Here is a 17,017-nt window from a genome sequence, read left to right on the forward strand (position 1 = left end):
AAAACTTGTCCTAGCAGAGCTAGTCTCTCCTCCTTCTAGCAGGGCTGTAAGGTCTCTGTAAGAGCAGCAAGACCAAGTGCTGGCAGTCGCCTTCCTGCAGGACTGCACACTAAGCACTGCCTGCCAGCAGAGGTTGCTGGGGAACTTACACCTGGCTGGGACACATTTTGCTTTGTCTGCCTCGAGTAAGTGTTCAATAATATACACAAAATACAGCTCGTTGAGATTTCTTCCTGTTGAGTATTAGTCTGGCAACCTACGTTAAGCCCCTGTGAGAAATGGTCCCTGATCATTCTAATAACAGAGATGCCACTTAAAATGTCCCAAATTCTTCCATAAAGCAGATTTGGGAGAGTTGCTATTTAGTGAGAAGAAAAGGACTTTGGATTGGTAAAAATACAATATGCCAGAAAGCCAAGTGGCTGCGGTTGCACCACTGATCCTTACTCCCGCCAGGCCACTGGAAAACACCGTGTGATTTGCTTTAGATGCATTTAACAAAAAGCCGGATGTTTGATTTTTAGCTGTGTAGCAGAAAATTTCAATTCCCCCTTTAAACAGCATGATCCACTCCTAGCTATTATGGCAGCTTCAATTTTTGTTTTCTTTCAAGCTGGACAGCAATGTTTTAAACTTTCTCTGTTTTCTGTATCAAAATTAACAGGGCAGTGAAGTCTGGTTTTTAGCTTTGGCCAGAGTGTTATGCTGATAAATCATACAAAAGTCCTTTTGGCAGGGTTTTAACACCACACCTGAACGAGCCAAGTATCTGCAGGGCTTTTTTAACTTGACATTTTTCCATTGTCCTCCACACCGGGGATGAGGGGCTGATGTCAGGCGTGCTCCGAAGGTGCAGACGCAGCAGGGCTGCCCTGCCTGGTGCTAGCAAAGGTGTGCAACCCAATACTGTGCTCAGAGCACATCTGGGATCGTTTGGTTCCCATTGTTCTGCGGGTGAACTTTGCACATGAAAAGTTACAGCCCGGGAGCAGCTGGTGCATGACAGTGATTTCAGCTTAATAAATATGTGAGTGGCAACTCTAACACTCCAATTTTTGTTGCATTGATCGTAATTGCAGCTTAGTGCCCAGCTACATCCCATGTGTGTGAGTCAATATGTGATTTTTTTCCTGCAGTTGATAAAGCAATTTTGTTTTCAGGAGACAATTTGATCCGTAGGGTCGCGTTTAAAAGGCTGAGTGTACATTTTACCCAAGACTTTTTGGGTTGGACTGATTTCAGGGATTGTAGGTAGAGATATGACTCTTTTACCATATGACACTTTTTGTGATTTCATCTCCTGGAGGAACTTTCCTTCACCCTCCAGTAAAGCTTAGTTTAGCATGAGGCTTGCAGGCATAGACAGCACAGCTGCCCATATGAAACAGCTGTGCTATCCCCAAATTCTGGTGTGACCTCCAACCTTGCTTTAAAGCTAATTACAGTAGCCTTCCCCTAATTTAGATGCATGCACAATTCCCAATCGGATACCACGTGGTTTCCCTAATAACACTTTAAGGAAATGAATGAGCATCTATCAAAGATAAGCTTAGGAAGAGCCAGCTGGCACCAAAAATTCCTTAAAACTTGTGTCCTAGGACAAAACAGTTAACACACCAAAATTAGCTGACCTCATGTGAATGGAGTGGAATTCACTTCAAAGTGAACTAAAAATGACTGAGTAATGTAACTAGAATGAGAGGTACAGTGCAAAATTAAAACAGAGACCATTTTTGAATTGTTCCTTAATAGTCTTTTGTCAGTTACAATGAAATCGTTGTTTCATTTTCATAAGTGAAAGATTTCCAGGCATTGCACATTTTTCATTAGAAACTCCATTATGGACCTTTTATGGTTCAGATGGTAAGAGTACCCTGAAATCTCTCTTGGGTGCACAGGCCCACACAGCTCTGGTGTGGAATAGCAGGGAGTATTGTTGGGGGCACTGAAGCCACTGGGGAGCAACCAATGGTTACAGCCAGGGGACAGAACAATATGTTTTTCTAGTATAGAGACAATAACCCAAGAAATGCTTGGTGTCACCTTGGGGAAAAATGAGTCACCTTGATTGCATTTTCTAGGCTTGCATCTTTACAAAATTATCTTTCCTCCTCACCCAAGGCCTTAGATTCTGGATAGGATTTATTTTTCCGCACTCCATAGTTCAAATCACCCATAAAATATTGGCCAGATGGTATTTACTTTCCAAATTTCCTTACCTAAATGGTTTGAAACTATGTGTTGCTGCCTTGGGGATATTTGTTATGCCAGGGATAATGCAGGTACTGTGTGGGAGGGATGAGGAAGCAGTGCAGAATGGCAGGGACAGCACCTGGGTATCCTAAACCGTTCTTGTGACGATAAAAGCTGTGGAGGGACGCTCAAGGGAGCTCTTCACCAGCACTTCAGAGCTTGAGCAGAAGGCAATAGATCAGTTCAAAAGCTGCTTTGGGTTTTGAATCAGTACAAATCTGTTATCTCTGGTCTGAAATCTGTGTAAGAATCAGATCTGGAGACACCCTAGACCCATCTGTGCTTCTGGGCCACCCTGTTTTTGGGAAGCCTCATAACAGGTTTGTGAGTTTAAGGAGCCTTCAGACTGCTAAGAACTGGAGAAACAAACCTTTATTCCTGGCCAGGTTTTTGACACCCTCACATCAAGCTGAGAAACACTTTCCCTGAAATGGCCTCCTCCAGGGAGGAGCCTGGGCTACCCAAGGATGACGTGGAGCTGTCGGAGGCACAGGAGTAACAGGTTTTGCAGAAGAGCACAGAGACTTTTCAACATTACCCCATTATCATCTGCTACCAAAATCGACCCTCAAATCTAACCTGTAGATGTAATTATCAGTCCTAGAGATGAAGATTTGGAGAGATAAAGGACTGGGAGGTTTAGGTATCTTGCTGTCCGTAGCTGATGAAAGAGACTTCTTCCTCCATCCCCAAAGCCAGAGGAACCCATGAGGTTTTGGGTTACTGCAAGAGTGGCACATTTCAGAGGCACAGATAGGGCATCTCTCCTCTGCTAAAACCTCCATCATGGGCTCTCCATCACTTTGAAACCTGTGTTACACTGAGTGGAGTCTGATCATAGGCTGAGGAGTGAAAATGTGGATAAAATTTATAAGTTTTATTGCAACAAACCACACACTTAGATAGCTGTTATTCCATCTCCTCCACAGTCATTGACTGACTCATCAGAGGTTTCCAAGACACACAAAAAGGCAAAACAAGGTGTTAAGACCAGCCACTCATGAGGTGGAGGCTGAAGAAAGGTGAAGTAGCTTGCACACATTGTCTAAGCAAGTTATCTGCAGAGCAGAGCTGAATGTCCTGATGCTCTGAGCAGGAGCATAGAGGCAGCAGATCACTGCCTCACATCACCCAAATCTGCCTCTCCCAGCACCCCCAGCTCACCCTCACAATACCATGTGAATTGCTATTAAACAGCTTAAAAATCCTCAGGCTGTGGTGAACTAGGCCCTTCAGAAAAGCTGGGGGGCCAAGAGCATGGGAGGAATGAAGGGAGTGAAGAGATCCCTGAAGGAGAGTGAGAGCTGCAGCAGGAGCTGGGAGGGGAGAAGACAGCACAGACAGCAGGAACCACTAGCTGATGCTGCTGAAGTGTCATCTTAATTATCCCTGGCAAAAGAACAGTAATTAACATCGATGACTGTGGACAACCTTTATGTAATTACTCATTAACATTTCTAAAATTGCACCTAGCTGCTACAGCAATACTTGCTTTATAGATTCATCATGTTGAAGTCCAGAAAGAATCATTAGATGGTCTGTGCAGCCCCCAGCACACTGCCAGCCACTATTACACTGCAGAAATCAGCACCAGAGGCAGCTTGGCAGCTTCTGCTTGGTTCCCACATCCTTTCCAGAAAGGCCATCCAGGGATACCAAGCAATGGACAATCTGCCCCATCCCTTGAGGTGTTGTTCTAAATTGAGATCAGTCCCCTGCCTCAGCCTTACATCAAAATCCATGCTGGCTGCTCTTTTTTTTATTATAATTATTTATGGAAATGGTACCCAGAGCCAAGCAGGGCTGGATGGGGACAGGAATTCTCCGTCCCCATCTCCTCTGTGCGGGAAGAGAGGAGGCAGCCGAATCAGGAACTTCTGCATTGTGCAACCGTGCTCCCTCTTCAGACATGAGTCCCACCTGCCAAAAGGTACCATTGGCCAAGAACATTAACAGAAGTCCTATGAATAATAATTTAAAATAGTGGATTAATTAGAGGAAATTGTGATCTGCTTGCAAATATCCTGCAGGCAGTAAAATGGAGCTAAGCCTTGCAGATACAAAATTCATTGCAAGCCACTGCCTCTGCTGAGGTTTTACTAAAGGAAAAGGGCATTGTTCTTCTCCTTTACTCGTTTTAGAGACCAGTCCCTGTTAGACTAACTCAGCAAAATGTGGGTTTTTTCCAAAAGGAACCTGAAAACCAAATTTTTGTAGAAGCTTGTGATCAGAGAAAAAATACTCTGACCTCCTACATATTGCAGGTGATCCCATTTCCATGCAGGAACTTGCATTTCCACCTAGGACTTAATTAAGTAAAGTTCTTCTGTCCTCAGAGTAGGCAGAAGACAGTAAATATCCCCTGGGTCCACTGCCCTTGTAGAGAACTGTTTGGAAGAGATATTACACAACCCTCAAGGCAAGAAAAATGAAGCAAGAAGTCCCAGAAAAGACAAAGCCACCTTTTCTAATGCAGGACAACCCCAATCCACTGTTGCTATGATTCTGATGGCATGAGTATTGGTGAAAAATAAAAAATCTGTGTCACAGTGCTGAGTAATTCTCAGAGTAATGTGCAGTTGGTATTTAACTCTGGCCAGACCATTTTTTGGTCTGAACCGTTTTTGGGGGGCAGAAAGATTGTAATTTGGTCACTACACAACACCCAAGGGAGACTAAGGAGTTTGGGAGCTTCATCCCTTCTCATACTTGTCCTGGGTGTTATTCCTGGGATTCAAACAGCCTACCAAGAAGCTCCCTGCACATGACAGGAACAATGGCATGTTCCTGCTGAAGCACGGTGTGGTTATCCCGACACCCACAGCACACAAGGGGAAATTCGGGAAAGCAAGAAGAGAGTCTACGCTAGGACTCACTGTCCTGAGGCATCTCTGGTGTCACCTGGGAAGCCTTAGCGTAGCTCCCCTCGGCAGAGGAATCAGCAGTGTGCAGGAATCAGTCTAGAAGGATCCATGGGAGCGAGGTGGCTGCCGGCACTCACACGGGAGCAGCAGGCACACGGTGTGCAGCCCTCCCACGCATGTCCAGCCCCGCAGGCACGAGAAGGAGTGTGAGAGGAGGAGGAAGAACCGTGGGATGGGGTCTTACTGAGAGCCAGAGAAATCACTGAGAAATAGAACATCAATCTCTTGGTTTTGGATGAGTGTAACAGTTTGGACTTCAGCAATAATCAAAAGTCTTTCTGCTAGTGGAATATTTCATTCCGAGCAGTTTCACGGAGAGTTTGAGGAAGATTATATATTTATGGTTTCCCATTTGAAAGACTTTTAGCAGGTTTACCTCGAACATATGGATCCTGTTTTGGTTCTTTTGTCTTAGCACTTAATGCTTGTGAAATTGCCAGTTAATGACATCCATCCCTAAACCATGTTGCTTTTTAAAGTAAAATGTCTACCAAAGGTCCGTGTTCATACTTACCACTTCTCGAATACAGCAATGAAAATTTTAAGAGGTTTGTTACCTACTGTGTCTGGGGGAGGGAATCGGCCGAATAATGAAATTACAAACAGGGGGTTAGATTAAAGCCCTGCCTGTGCTGGGTCTTGAGGCAACGCAACCCCATCAACACCAGTGGGGCACCCCGGGGCTGGGTGTTGGGGGCACGCTGGGAGCGGGTGCAGGGAGGCCCCACACTCGCAGGAAGGTTGGTGTGGGGGGAGGTAGGCTGGGATCATGAGGCCCCTGGGGCAGGGTGAGGGGTGCCGGGGTCAGGGGGATCAGGCTGGATGCGGGGACACCCCGGAACTGCTGCGGGGGGACGCTGGTGCGGGCTCAGACCGAGAGCGCGTCCCCTCGGCCCCCAGCCGCTGGCCGAGCTGGCACGTGGGTGATAACGGGGCCCCTTTGATACCTCCCGGCTGGGCCCCCCCCGGCAGGGACCTCCCCCGCCCGGGGCGCTCGGGCAGCGGGCGCGGAGCCTCCCCGGGCCGGGCGCGGAGCGAAGCGCGGAGTGTGTGGCACACGTTACCGGCTCCGCTAATCACCCTGAGCCTTTGATTGCCCTGCACGTGGGGACGAGCCTCCGCACTTCAAAAGAGCGTGGGAAATCCTGATTAAAAGGCTTTTCTCCCCCGTTGGGACCGACACCTTCTTTGAAGCCCTTCCAAGCGACCATGCAAACGCACCCAGCGCCAAAGGACCGTATCTATATTTTTAAGTGACTTTCATTTCTCTTCCCCCCTCTTGCTCTCTTTCCCCCTCCTCTCCTTTCAGTTTTGGAAACACCTGGTAAGTTGTAAAATGATTTACGAAGTGAAAGTGTTAAATGAGGCCACCAGCTGTAAGACTGACAGAGCTTTATGAGTTTTATTAGGTGCCCTATTATGGAAAATAAACTTTAATCCGTCCATAAAAACAGAATCTGAAAAACATATTTGCCCTTGTAGTCTGGAACACTGAAGGTATTCTTGTGAGATGCTGGGCTTTAAAGAGATTAATTTTATTGAGACAGACACAATACACCGGTAGGACTTTGATACCGAGTCCGTGAATAGCTGCCTGTACCCGCTAGGCTGGTTTTCATGGGGCTGAGACGAGTTTGGACACACACCTCTTGGGCATACAGGATATTTCTGGCCCGGTGGGGCACGTCTGCCATCTTAATTAGTGGGTATTTAATTGGAAATTAATGACAGAAGGAGGATCTTTGGCGGGGGGGGGGGGGGGTGTTTCAGGTGTCTCTTAAATTATTGTTATTGTTATTAATGTTGTTGTTGTATACAGCATGCATTATATTTCATTTATTGGTAATTTTTTTAAGATAATGTGTCCTCCAGACTGATACGGTTTAGACATTTTAACGTCTAAAGAGGTAAATCCTGGTGACAGTGAGTAACTCGGACGTGTCTCCGGGATTAGGACAGAGGAGCCACTGCGGCCCTAGGCGGGTTTTGCGCGCTCCTGCACTGCCGTTCACCCACGAAGGTGCAGCCTCAGTCACAGAGATACTCATGCCTTTATTTTTCTATCGCCTTGAACTCTCCACAGCCTGTGCCCAAGAGAAAAATCGTTTACAAATTTAAATCAAAGCCCCCGATGCGATTGTTTCCGTGCAAGGGGGTAGGTATCGGTCAAATCCAAATCGAGATTATCCCAATCAAGTTTTTTGACATATGGGATCTGTTCAGATTGAGGACATATCGTGTTTTTTGGTGTGTCACCCCGGGGCAGTGGGTGTGCGGAGACGGTGAGCTAGTAATTACCCGCGTTATGCCTGGCTGCCGCCTCCGGCCGCCCCACCTGAAGCTCTTCGTGAGGCATAACATTTTCCTTCGTGAATCTCATCCCATAATCTCATGCATCCACCAGCCTGTGGTTCACGGGCAGATTTTTACAGAAGCTGTTAAGAGGGGCCACGCTGTGGCCTCATAGGAAAGGTTAAAGTAGAGTTTGTAGAAAATATCTTTACTAAAGTTATTATTATTATATTTTTATTTTTAAAGTGCACGGGAGCGGAAAAGCTCTGTGTTTCAGAGGTCCTCATCCTCCGGGGCTATGAGGGGGAGCGGTGCCCCACGAGCCAGTGACACTCGAGGTGCGGAGCGGCCCCGTAATTCATCCGCGGGGATGAATTGCCAGACGTTGCCCCGAGCTGGTGGGGATGAGCCAGTGATTATATTTAAATTCGCTATAATTGATTTGGGGAAGAGCTGCCGTGACAGGGATTAATTGATCTGCAAATTTATTGGTGAGATAAATCCCGCAGTTATCGGAAGCCCCGCGCTCCACTGCCGGAGGAGGAGGGAGCGGGGGGTCCTGTCCTCGGTACCGGGGAGGGCAGGGGAGTCGCTCGCTCCTTTGGAAGGCGAGCCGCCCCTGGAAAACGGCCCTGCTCCCTCCTTTCCTAGGCCCCAGCCCCGCGGGAGGGGATGGCCCCCGCCAGTCCCCGAGCTCCCGAAAGCTTCGCACGGCGGGAGTCGCCGCTGCCTCCCCGAAACGCGCCTGGGACACGCAGCTCTGGTGCCGGGGGCGGATTCTCCCCTGTGCTGAGGCTCTCCTCTCGGGAAGACACCGCGCCGGTATCAGACAGTACACGGCCGTGGCGGCACTGGGCTAAATTCGGGTCGGAAGTGGTTCCCCCCTTTCTCTCCCGAGCGCTTCCGCGCCTCCCAGAGCACCGGGAGGCCCCGAGCCCGGGAGCGGCGAGCATCCTCCCCTCACAGAGCGCTCATACACCTCCAGTAAAAAACGCCGTTTATTTTCCACCCCATCGCACGGGCCGGAGGACCTGGGGAATAATTTAGCATGCATAAGTAGAGGTAATTTTTTTTTTTATAAATACGATATACAAAAATAAAGACAGTATTGAGATTTCCAGCAGTTTTAACGTTCATGACATAAACAGTTTTCCCGATATATAAGTAAGAACAAAACATTTCCAATACTCAGCGAAAGGGACGCGCTTCCAGAGGGCAGGGATGGGGGGTGGGGGAGCTCAAGTTTTGTCTGTTTTTCAGTCAATAATAACACTGTATTCACGATAAATCCTCTTCCCCGCCCGGCATGCGGAGAATCCTCTTCTCCATCCCTCTCCAAGCAGGGAGAAATCAGAGCAAGGCGGGAGCGGGACCGGTGCCAACCAGGAGCGGCGGGACTCCCCCGCGGTGGGACAGCTGGAGGGAGCGGGGCGTGCGGGGGGGCTCACTGGGGCTGCGCCGGGGCTCCGTGCCGGCCCCGGGGCTGCGTGTCCTCCTCGTCCGCCTCGGAGCAGTCGGAGGAGTGGTACGGGCAGCATCTCCCGGCTGCCGCCGCCGCCTCCTCTTCCTCCTCCTCCTCTTCCTCGTCCTCAGGTTCGCTATCGGGCAGATCCCGCATCCTCCTCCCGCCGCTCTTCTCGGGGGCGGGCAGCAGCAGGTCCTCATCCCCCTTGTCGTCGCCGCCGCCCCCTTTCTGCTTCTCGGCCTCCTGTGCCGCCTGTTCCTTCGCCTTCTTGCTGCGCTTCCACTTCATGCGCCGGTTCTGGAACCAGATCTTCACCTGGGGGAGACGGGACACAAACACATCCCCTCATCCACCGCCCGCCAGGACAGCCACCGCCGCCCCCCCTCGCCGCGGGGCCGGGGCACTCACCTGTGTCTCGGTCAGCATGAGCGACGTGGCCACCTCGAAGCGCTTGGGCCGGGAGAGGTACTTGTTGAGCTTGAACTGGTGCTCCAGCTCCAGCAGCTGCTGGCTGGTGAAGGCCGTGCGGGGCCGGCGACACTTCCCCAGGAGGTTGGACTGGGCCTGGGCTAGGAAAGGAGAAGGGGGAGCGCGGAGGTGAGCGCGGAGCCGCCCTGCCGCGGCCGTGCGTCCGCAGGGAGGGCGGTGAGAAGCGGGGAGGCAGGAAAAGACTCTGCGTGTGAGACTGAAGCAAGGATGGACCATTATCCACCGGAGCACGGACCGAGGCAGGGATCTCCTCCAGCCTCCAGGCCCTCTGGCTCCGGGGTTTCTCTGCTTCCACAGTGTCAGGGGATCGCCCATGGGAAAAAAAAAAAAAAAAAAAAAAAAAAAAAAAAAAAAATTAAATCTCTTAAATAAAGGAAAATATGTCTCTTGATTTCCCAAGAGCCTAACAAACGCGAGACAATAAACCGAAGCCAGGGATCGCGGCGAAGGGGCACGGGGCTCTCCAGGGAGCAGCAATTTGCCCCATTTAATGTTTTAGTTAAACCTGCCGCTCTCCCAGCCCGCCCATATCCGTTTAATTAGCGGGATTGCAGGCGGGCACACCTCCGGCGGGCCGGAACCAGGACCGGGACCGAGACTGGGGCCCGCTCCGCGCTCTGCGAGCGCCGGGCACCAGCCGCTCCTCGATGAGTAAATCAGCAGCGAGGACTAGAAAACGGTCTTGGAAACGGGGGGGAAAAAAGGCGTGTTTTCCTCATTCAAAACATAATAATTACAACTAAGGATTTATTAGAGAGGGAAAAAAACTCCACCAAAACAAACCAAAAAAGACTCAGCCACGAGCAAGCGGGAACTGAGCCCCTTCGAAGGCCTCGATATCCCTGAGCATGCGATCCAGCAGCGGTACTGCCCATTTCTCAAAGTATTTTGATACTTTGACTTATTTGGTTTCGAAAATGATAAAAAAAAAAATCTGGGAAAGGGCGGCTCCTGCTCCCCGGCCGCGGTTGGAGACAGCTCGCTAAAGCAGCAGAAAGAAAGGGACAGTGTCCGCTCCCGGCCGCAGCGCCCGGGAGATTTTCTCACTGCGGTGTGATTTTCTGAGGCTCGTTTCGCTCGGTTATTTATTCCCCTCTGCCCCTTGTTTGAGAGGCAGGGCTCTGACAGCTCTCCTAATTATTTTTTCTTCCTGAATGTTCCAGTCTAAACAACCCCAATTCGAGGGAAAACAATGGACTTTTTTGTCTGCGAATGTGTGTGTAGAGCAGGAGAAGGGGAAAAAAAAAAAAAATCCCAATTCTTTTCCTGGCATGATTTTCGTAAAACTACACCTCCGGTATTGTTAAACCGGCCATTCCCACCGAGAGCTCACACCTCCGAAAATGATCTTTGCTTAAACCAGATGCACGCAAGTTCCCCATCGCCGCGAGGCCTAGAGCTCGGCACCGCGGTTTGCTGGGACTCCGGGGTTGCCTGGTTCCATTCAGCACTCCCAGCCTTTCCTGGGCCAAATATAAACCCTTCCGACTGTACTTCTTTCCTGCTCATTATCCCCCGGGGAACGCAGAACCCCAAGTTTTTGGCAGATCCCAGATCCTCCCTACATCCCTTTGCCTAGGAGACCTGACATCATTGTTATATGCCTATTCCCGATGCAGGAGAAATAAAATTAAGATCGGTGAGTGAGTGATGCGACCTGCCCCCTCGCTTTAGGAGGGTTACACTGAGACTGGGATTTTGGAGATTCCTGCCCCTGCTCTGTCCCCACCAACCCCCACGGCCCCTCCCCGGCCGGCTTTTGCCCTCCAGGAACGGCGAGAAAAGGCATTTGCAAAGGCAGGGAGCAATTTGTCACCTCCCCGTTTAACCTGCCGTGAGAGGCCGGACTGTCCGGGGCCCCTCAAGGGTCGGGAATGGAGAGGTGACCGCACATCCCCGTTTCCTATCGCGGAGCGCTGTTTATTTCTTTTAACATAATTTTTCAAAAAATAAAAGCGTCGCTTCCAGTTTAAGTCCGCAGCTTGTTTAGGCGGGGGCAGGAGGGGACTTCTACCCTCTCGGAAGGAAGCAGCTCCCGGTAGGCCCCTGCAGCGGGACAGGGGATGGAGGGGACGCGGCTGCCGTGAGGAGGGAGGCAAATACTCACAGTTGAAGTCGGGCATCTTGGGCAGGATCATGCCCGCCGTGGAGGCCCGCAGCCACTGGTCCAGCTGGAAGGTGCCGGCGCTGAGCTTGATGGGGTCGGCGGCGGGGTGGGAGGGGTGTGCTCCCTGCACCTGCGAGTAGGGGTAGGAGAGCGCCGGGTGCTGCCCACCCAGCGCCGAGTACCCGTACACCGGGTGCCCGTAGAGGGCCGCCTGCGCCGGCATGCCCGGCCCGCCGGGCGCCGCGGGGTGCAGTCCCAGGGCCATGCCGGCCGCGGAGGCGTGGTGGTGCGGGTGGGCGCCGGTGCCCGTCCCGGGCAGGAAGCCGGGCTTGGGGACCAGGGCGCAGTGGGCGGCCAGGAGGCGCGGCGGAGAGGGGCTGTCGGTGCGCAGGCAGTCGGCGGGGCCGCCGGCGGGGTGCTCGGAGGAGGATGAAGAGGACGAGGAAGAGGAGGATGAGGACGGAGGGCTGCCGCTCCCGCTGCTGCTACTACCGCTGCCACCCAGCGAGGTGACCAGGGCCAGCGGCGCGCTCTGCCCCGCCGCCGCCTTGGGGGGGTCGACAGCCAGCAGCGCGTCGATGCGGAAATTTTTGGATTTTTCCATGGGAGCGCCGGCGGGAGGCGGCTGGGGGCGGGGGACCGTGCGGCTGCCCCGGGCCGGCCGCGTCTCCCGGCGGCGGCGGGCGGCAGTGCGGCCGCGCTCCGCGGCGCGCCCCTTCAAGGGCCGCAGGCGGCTCCCATTGGCCCCGCGCCGCTGCGGCCTCGCCCGCCATTGGCCGCGCCGCCCACCCGTCACCGCCGAGCGCCCGCCCCCTCCTCACACCCGCGCTGCGGGCGGCGGCCCCGGGGGACAGCCCGGGACACCTGTGGGGACAGCCCGGGGGCGACCGGCTGCTCCCCGCGGATACAGCCCGCTCATCCGTGCGAGTGTGCGGCTCTCCGCCGGCCGCGCCGTGTGCCCAGTGACAGTTTTCCACCATTCCCGCACCCGGCAAATATTTGCCTTAAACGCGCCGCCGGCCGCTTTTTAACGAGTCGGAAAGAATAAACACCTGCGGGTCAGGGAGTCACCCTGCCACCAAATCCCGGGTCTGTCAACAGCGTTATTACACCTGCTTATCTAAGGCAAACAGCTTCGGACAGAAAAGGGAAAGAGCGGGGTGAGAGGTCCCTCCTTACCAGGGTCCCGTTTCTCCGGAGAGGCCATGGGGACCCCCGCCCCGGCCGTGTGAGCGAAAGGTCAGGCTGCGGCACGAAGCGCTGCCAAGGCAAACACATTCTCCTTTCAAAAGTTCTCCCCCGGGCAGAAGGGTCTCGGCTGCGGGAAATGCCCAAGTCGCGGCTCCGTCGCCCTGAGCCCCCCAGGAGGGGCCGCTCCGCACCCGGGGGGCGGCGGAGCTGTGCCCCAGGGGCGGCCGGGGCCACCACAACAAGGGTGCGCTGTGCCTCCCGGCCCATACCCCTGGGGTGGGAAACGTAAAAGCAACGAAAAGAGGAGAGGAAAAGGGGAAAAGAACGGCAGAAGGGAAAAAATGGAGAAGAGAAACGGATTCCAACACAGCCAACAAAATATCTGACAACTTTGGCCTTGTCTCCTTGCCGCTACTCCGTGGGAGGAAGGCCCACACCTCTGCGGGGTGTGCACACAGGCACGCATACGGACACGCACCCTTTGCTCAGTGCCCTCGTAATTCTCCTTTTCTTCTGCAGTTTTTCCCTCCCCTTGACCTCACTGGAGCTTCCGGACACACTCGCACGACAGACACACAGACACAAGCAGGACAGATATGTAGACACAATTCCAGCAGGCACACAGACGCATCTGTGCATAGGCCTGGCACGATGCACACGCGTGGCACAGCAGAGCCACACGCACACACACAGCACCCGCACACGGGCACCGGAGAGCGGATGCTCCCAAACAGCCGCTCCCGCCCGGGGAACCCCAACACGCACCGGGCACAGCCCGCACACGCCGCGGGGGCCGGGGTCGAGCCTCGCAGCCGCACAAGACCCCAGAGCCCCCTGCTTCCCGGGATGAAGAGGGGGACACCGAGTCGCAGGATCGTTTTCATGAGCCGCTTCGGTTTTGCCGGGGCTCCGAGGGGCTGGGGAGGCCCCAGGGAAACAACCCGGGATCGCGGCAGCCGCCCCGGGCATCCCAGTCAGCCCCACGTTTCCCATTGACCGTCACTTTTTGCCCCACGCACGGGCAGTCCCAGAGCAGCGAGTGGCCGGACCAGGGGCTTGTCCCTGTGACCGATCCCGGAGGAGGAGGAGGGTAGTGCACCCGCACCCGCCTCCTTCCCTGCGTCCCGGCCCCGCCAGGGATGAGGGCCACCCCCCTGCAATGTGTGGTGTCCAGCCCGCTGGACACGGGGACGCGGCTGTCACCGGCCGGGCGCCCCGGGCAAAGTCGGTGCCAGCTCCCGATGCCCGGGCCGGCGGCGCCGGGGCTGCGCGGGCGCGGGGCGGCTGCGGATTGTCCCGTACACAGGGGGACTGCTTTGGGTACAGCGTGCGGCCCCTTCTCGGGGCAGTTTTGGGAAGGAGGGACCGAGTCAGCAGGGAGCCATGGACGCAGGGCTGCGCTCAGGACACTGGTGGGGACGCGTGTCCGCTGTCGGAGGGATGCGCGGTTCGCAGCGGCCGGCGGTGGAGGGTGACCGGTGCCGTGAGCGCTTCTCCAGGTGGCGATGGTGCAGAAGGCGCGGGCGGCCGGTGGGGGACAAGGACCGGGGGCGGGGGACCAGGCGACTCCCGTCCATCACCGACCCCGGGGCGGGCTCAGGCCGGCCGCCCCGTCTGGACACCCCGCGCCTTAGCCCGGGTGCCGCATCTTTTGGCTGATGGATATTTAGTGCTTGGAGATTTCGATTTTCAGACTTTTCCCCTTTCTTCTCCTTTTTTTTTTTTTTTTTTTTAAACGAATACCATTTTAAAAAGTCTTTTCTTTTCTTTTCTTTTCTTTTCTTTTCTTTTCTTTTCTTTTCTTTTCTTTTCTTTTCTTTTCTTTTCTTTTCTTTTCTTTTCTTTTCTTTTCTTTTCTTTTCATCTCCCCGCTCTCTGTTTCCTTTTTTTCTTGTCTTTTTCTTTTTTGTTGTCATTTTTAAAGCCTTTTTTTCCTTCCCCCGCACCGTTCCGTCCCGTGTGTTTGTCCCCACAGGTGCCGCAGGGCATCCGGGCCTGCTGAACTCCCCGCGGCTCCCGCACCTGTGTTGATCCAGTATATTGCCCGGGAGCCAACAATGCGCGGTTATCTCGGCGGAGATAGCGCAAGGAGCGCGCTCCCCCGACACCTCCGGGTGGTCCCTTTCAGCAGAGACCCCGCTGCCCCGGCCGTGGGCAAACAGATGCCTATCTCGCCTTTTGAAAAGCCGGGGCGGTGCACGCAGTGGGCGGTGTGGGACACTGGGGTAAATCCCGGTGGGAACAGCGGAGCGCCCGGAGCCCTGCGATGGGGGTGTCCCTCATTTTTCCCAATTAACTCCCCCGGTAACCCCAAAGCCGTTGCAAACCGCAGGCGCGGGGCCAGCGTTATTGCCAAAAACACATATTACACTGCGACATTCTGTAAATGAGATAATGATACATAAACCTCCCTGATAAATGTGACATCCTCGGGATGTCTCCTCTAAATTAGTCGCTTGCATTGACTGCTAATAATGGTGAGTTTATGAAAGCAATTTCAGTGCAAAAAGCACAGGGTCTTCTCGGTCTAATCAGCTGCCTCTCCTAATGGATGAGGGGGTCAGGCGGAGAATTATTGACACTCTGCTGCCCTTAACCTGTTTCCCAATAAAGCTGATTAGTTTTTGTCAATTCATCAGCTAACCACTCTCGCCGGGACTGCATCAAAGCCTTATTTGCTCAGGGGAAATCAACAAGTCACAGATCAGATCCATTACGGAGCAGCCCCGGCTGCCGGCGGCTCCCGCGCCGGGGCCGTTCCTGGGCCGGGGGGCTGCCCCAGGCCATTCTGGGGGGAAATGAGCCCCGCCGGGTCCTCGGGCTGGGACGAACACCCTCAGGCACTTAGAAAATGCCTCTGCGTTATCAAACTTTTTCCTATTGCCTGGAAAATGAGTTGGGGATCCTGGGAGGGCTCTGGGCAGGTCCCAAAGGCGGCTGGGTCTCCACAAGCACCTTGCCCCTCCTGGGGTCTCGGAGGTGACCGCCTCCTCCCATCCCTCCAGGGGAAAGGGCTTTTCATGCACCCTAAGATGTCTGAGCTGGAGAGAGGGGCCGGTCTGCCAAAACCCTGCCTTCACCTCAGACCCCACATCTGGACAAAAAGCTGGCCCTGCGTTAGGCGGCCGGGATATTTTTTCTAGATGTTATTTGGTTGTTTTCTTTTTTTCTTCCCCACAAGCCATCTCCCAAAGTTTTGCCTGGATTGCTTTAGACTTTTTTTTTCAGATAATGTCAAACAAATATTTTAAATTTATTCCTGCTAGTGCTGCAATTCCTGCACCCGTCGCGGTTTGTCTGGAATAACAGACGCTGGACAGTTTTTGCTCATCCACAAGAAAACAACAAAAAGCCCACCCAGTGTGTGCTGTCCCTTTAAGCCCGACCGACAGCCTCTCAGTCCACCCCCCTTCAATTTAATTTCATTAAAACAGAGCATGAATATTTCTATTAAACCTAAAATGAAATATGAAGCCATTTAGACTCTGCCTGCACCAATCACCCAGATTTATGACTTTTATTCATCACATCAAGAGCTGGGAAAAATGAATTTTCTTCACCCAGGAAGGAAATAAAAACCCTGCCTTGGTCATTTCCAGAAAGCTGTTAATTTGCCCGTGTGGTAATTACTTTCACAATTAACTAAAATACAAATCAACCTGACAAATTGGGTTAGTTTATATATTAATTAGCCAGCTTAAATTTATTCATTATGAAAAGACAATTTAAGAGGACCTCGGGTGTCTGTTTTATCGCAATAAATTATTGTTAGGAAATGGGGGCTAATAAAACATCACCGCATTTGAGGGCACCGCGCGGGGCTTCCGCGGGCCGGAGCGCGGCTCTGCGCGGGAGCGGCGATGGGAGCGGCGGCCCGGAGGAGAGAGAGAGAGGGAGAGGGAGAGGGAGAGGGAGGGGGAGAGGGGCCGGGGCCGTGCCCCGCCTCCAGCTGTGCTGATTTAACACTCCGTCGATAGGATCATTCGATGCCTTTTAGCTTGTGATCTTTATAAATGTCCCGCTATTAAATTAGAAAATGATTCTCTCCTCGTTTAATTGTATTCTTTCGTTTCTTATTTCCAATTAATTAGTCCTATCGACGTTGCAATATTTTAAGTGACTGGAGTCCGTTTACAGTTTAAAATATATGGGTCAGCGCGTGCGATTTTAGACTAGGCAGAACTATATAATGTGGGTTTTAACTACTCTTCTCTCATACGTCTTAAACATCTGGCTGAATGCATCACTGGGAAACACCGCGCGTGTTTTACGCGCTGGGGAGCGGCCGCCCCGCGG

The 17,017-nt window shown here is 53.0% G+C and overlaps 1 protein-coding gene across 1 annotated transcript; it reads right to left on the bottom strand.

The window, feature by feature from the left end:
* Positions 1 to 8,913: 8,913 nt before the first annotated feature.
* On the bottom strand, positions 8,914 to 12,134 carry MNX1 (motor neuron and pancreas homeobox 1; the record flags this gene model as incomplete). Its single annotated transcript, XM_082282247.1, has 3 exons — positions 8,914 to 9,249; positions 9,343 to 9,503; positions 11,531 to 12,134. The coding sequence occupies 3 exons, from the start codon at positions 12,132 to 12,134 to the stop codon at positions 8,914 to 8,916; spliced, it is 1,101 nt and encodes a 366-aa protein (XP_082138373.1).
* Positions 12,135 to 17,017: the final 4,883 nt, after the last annotated feature.

This window comes from Coloeus monedula (genome assembly GCF_965178545.1).
Source record: "Coloeus monedula genome assembly, chromosome: 1".
In the NCBI taxonomy this organism is placed as follows: Eukaryota; Metazoa; Chordata; class Aves; order Passeriformes; family Corvidae; genus Coloeus; species Coloeus monedula.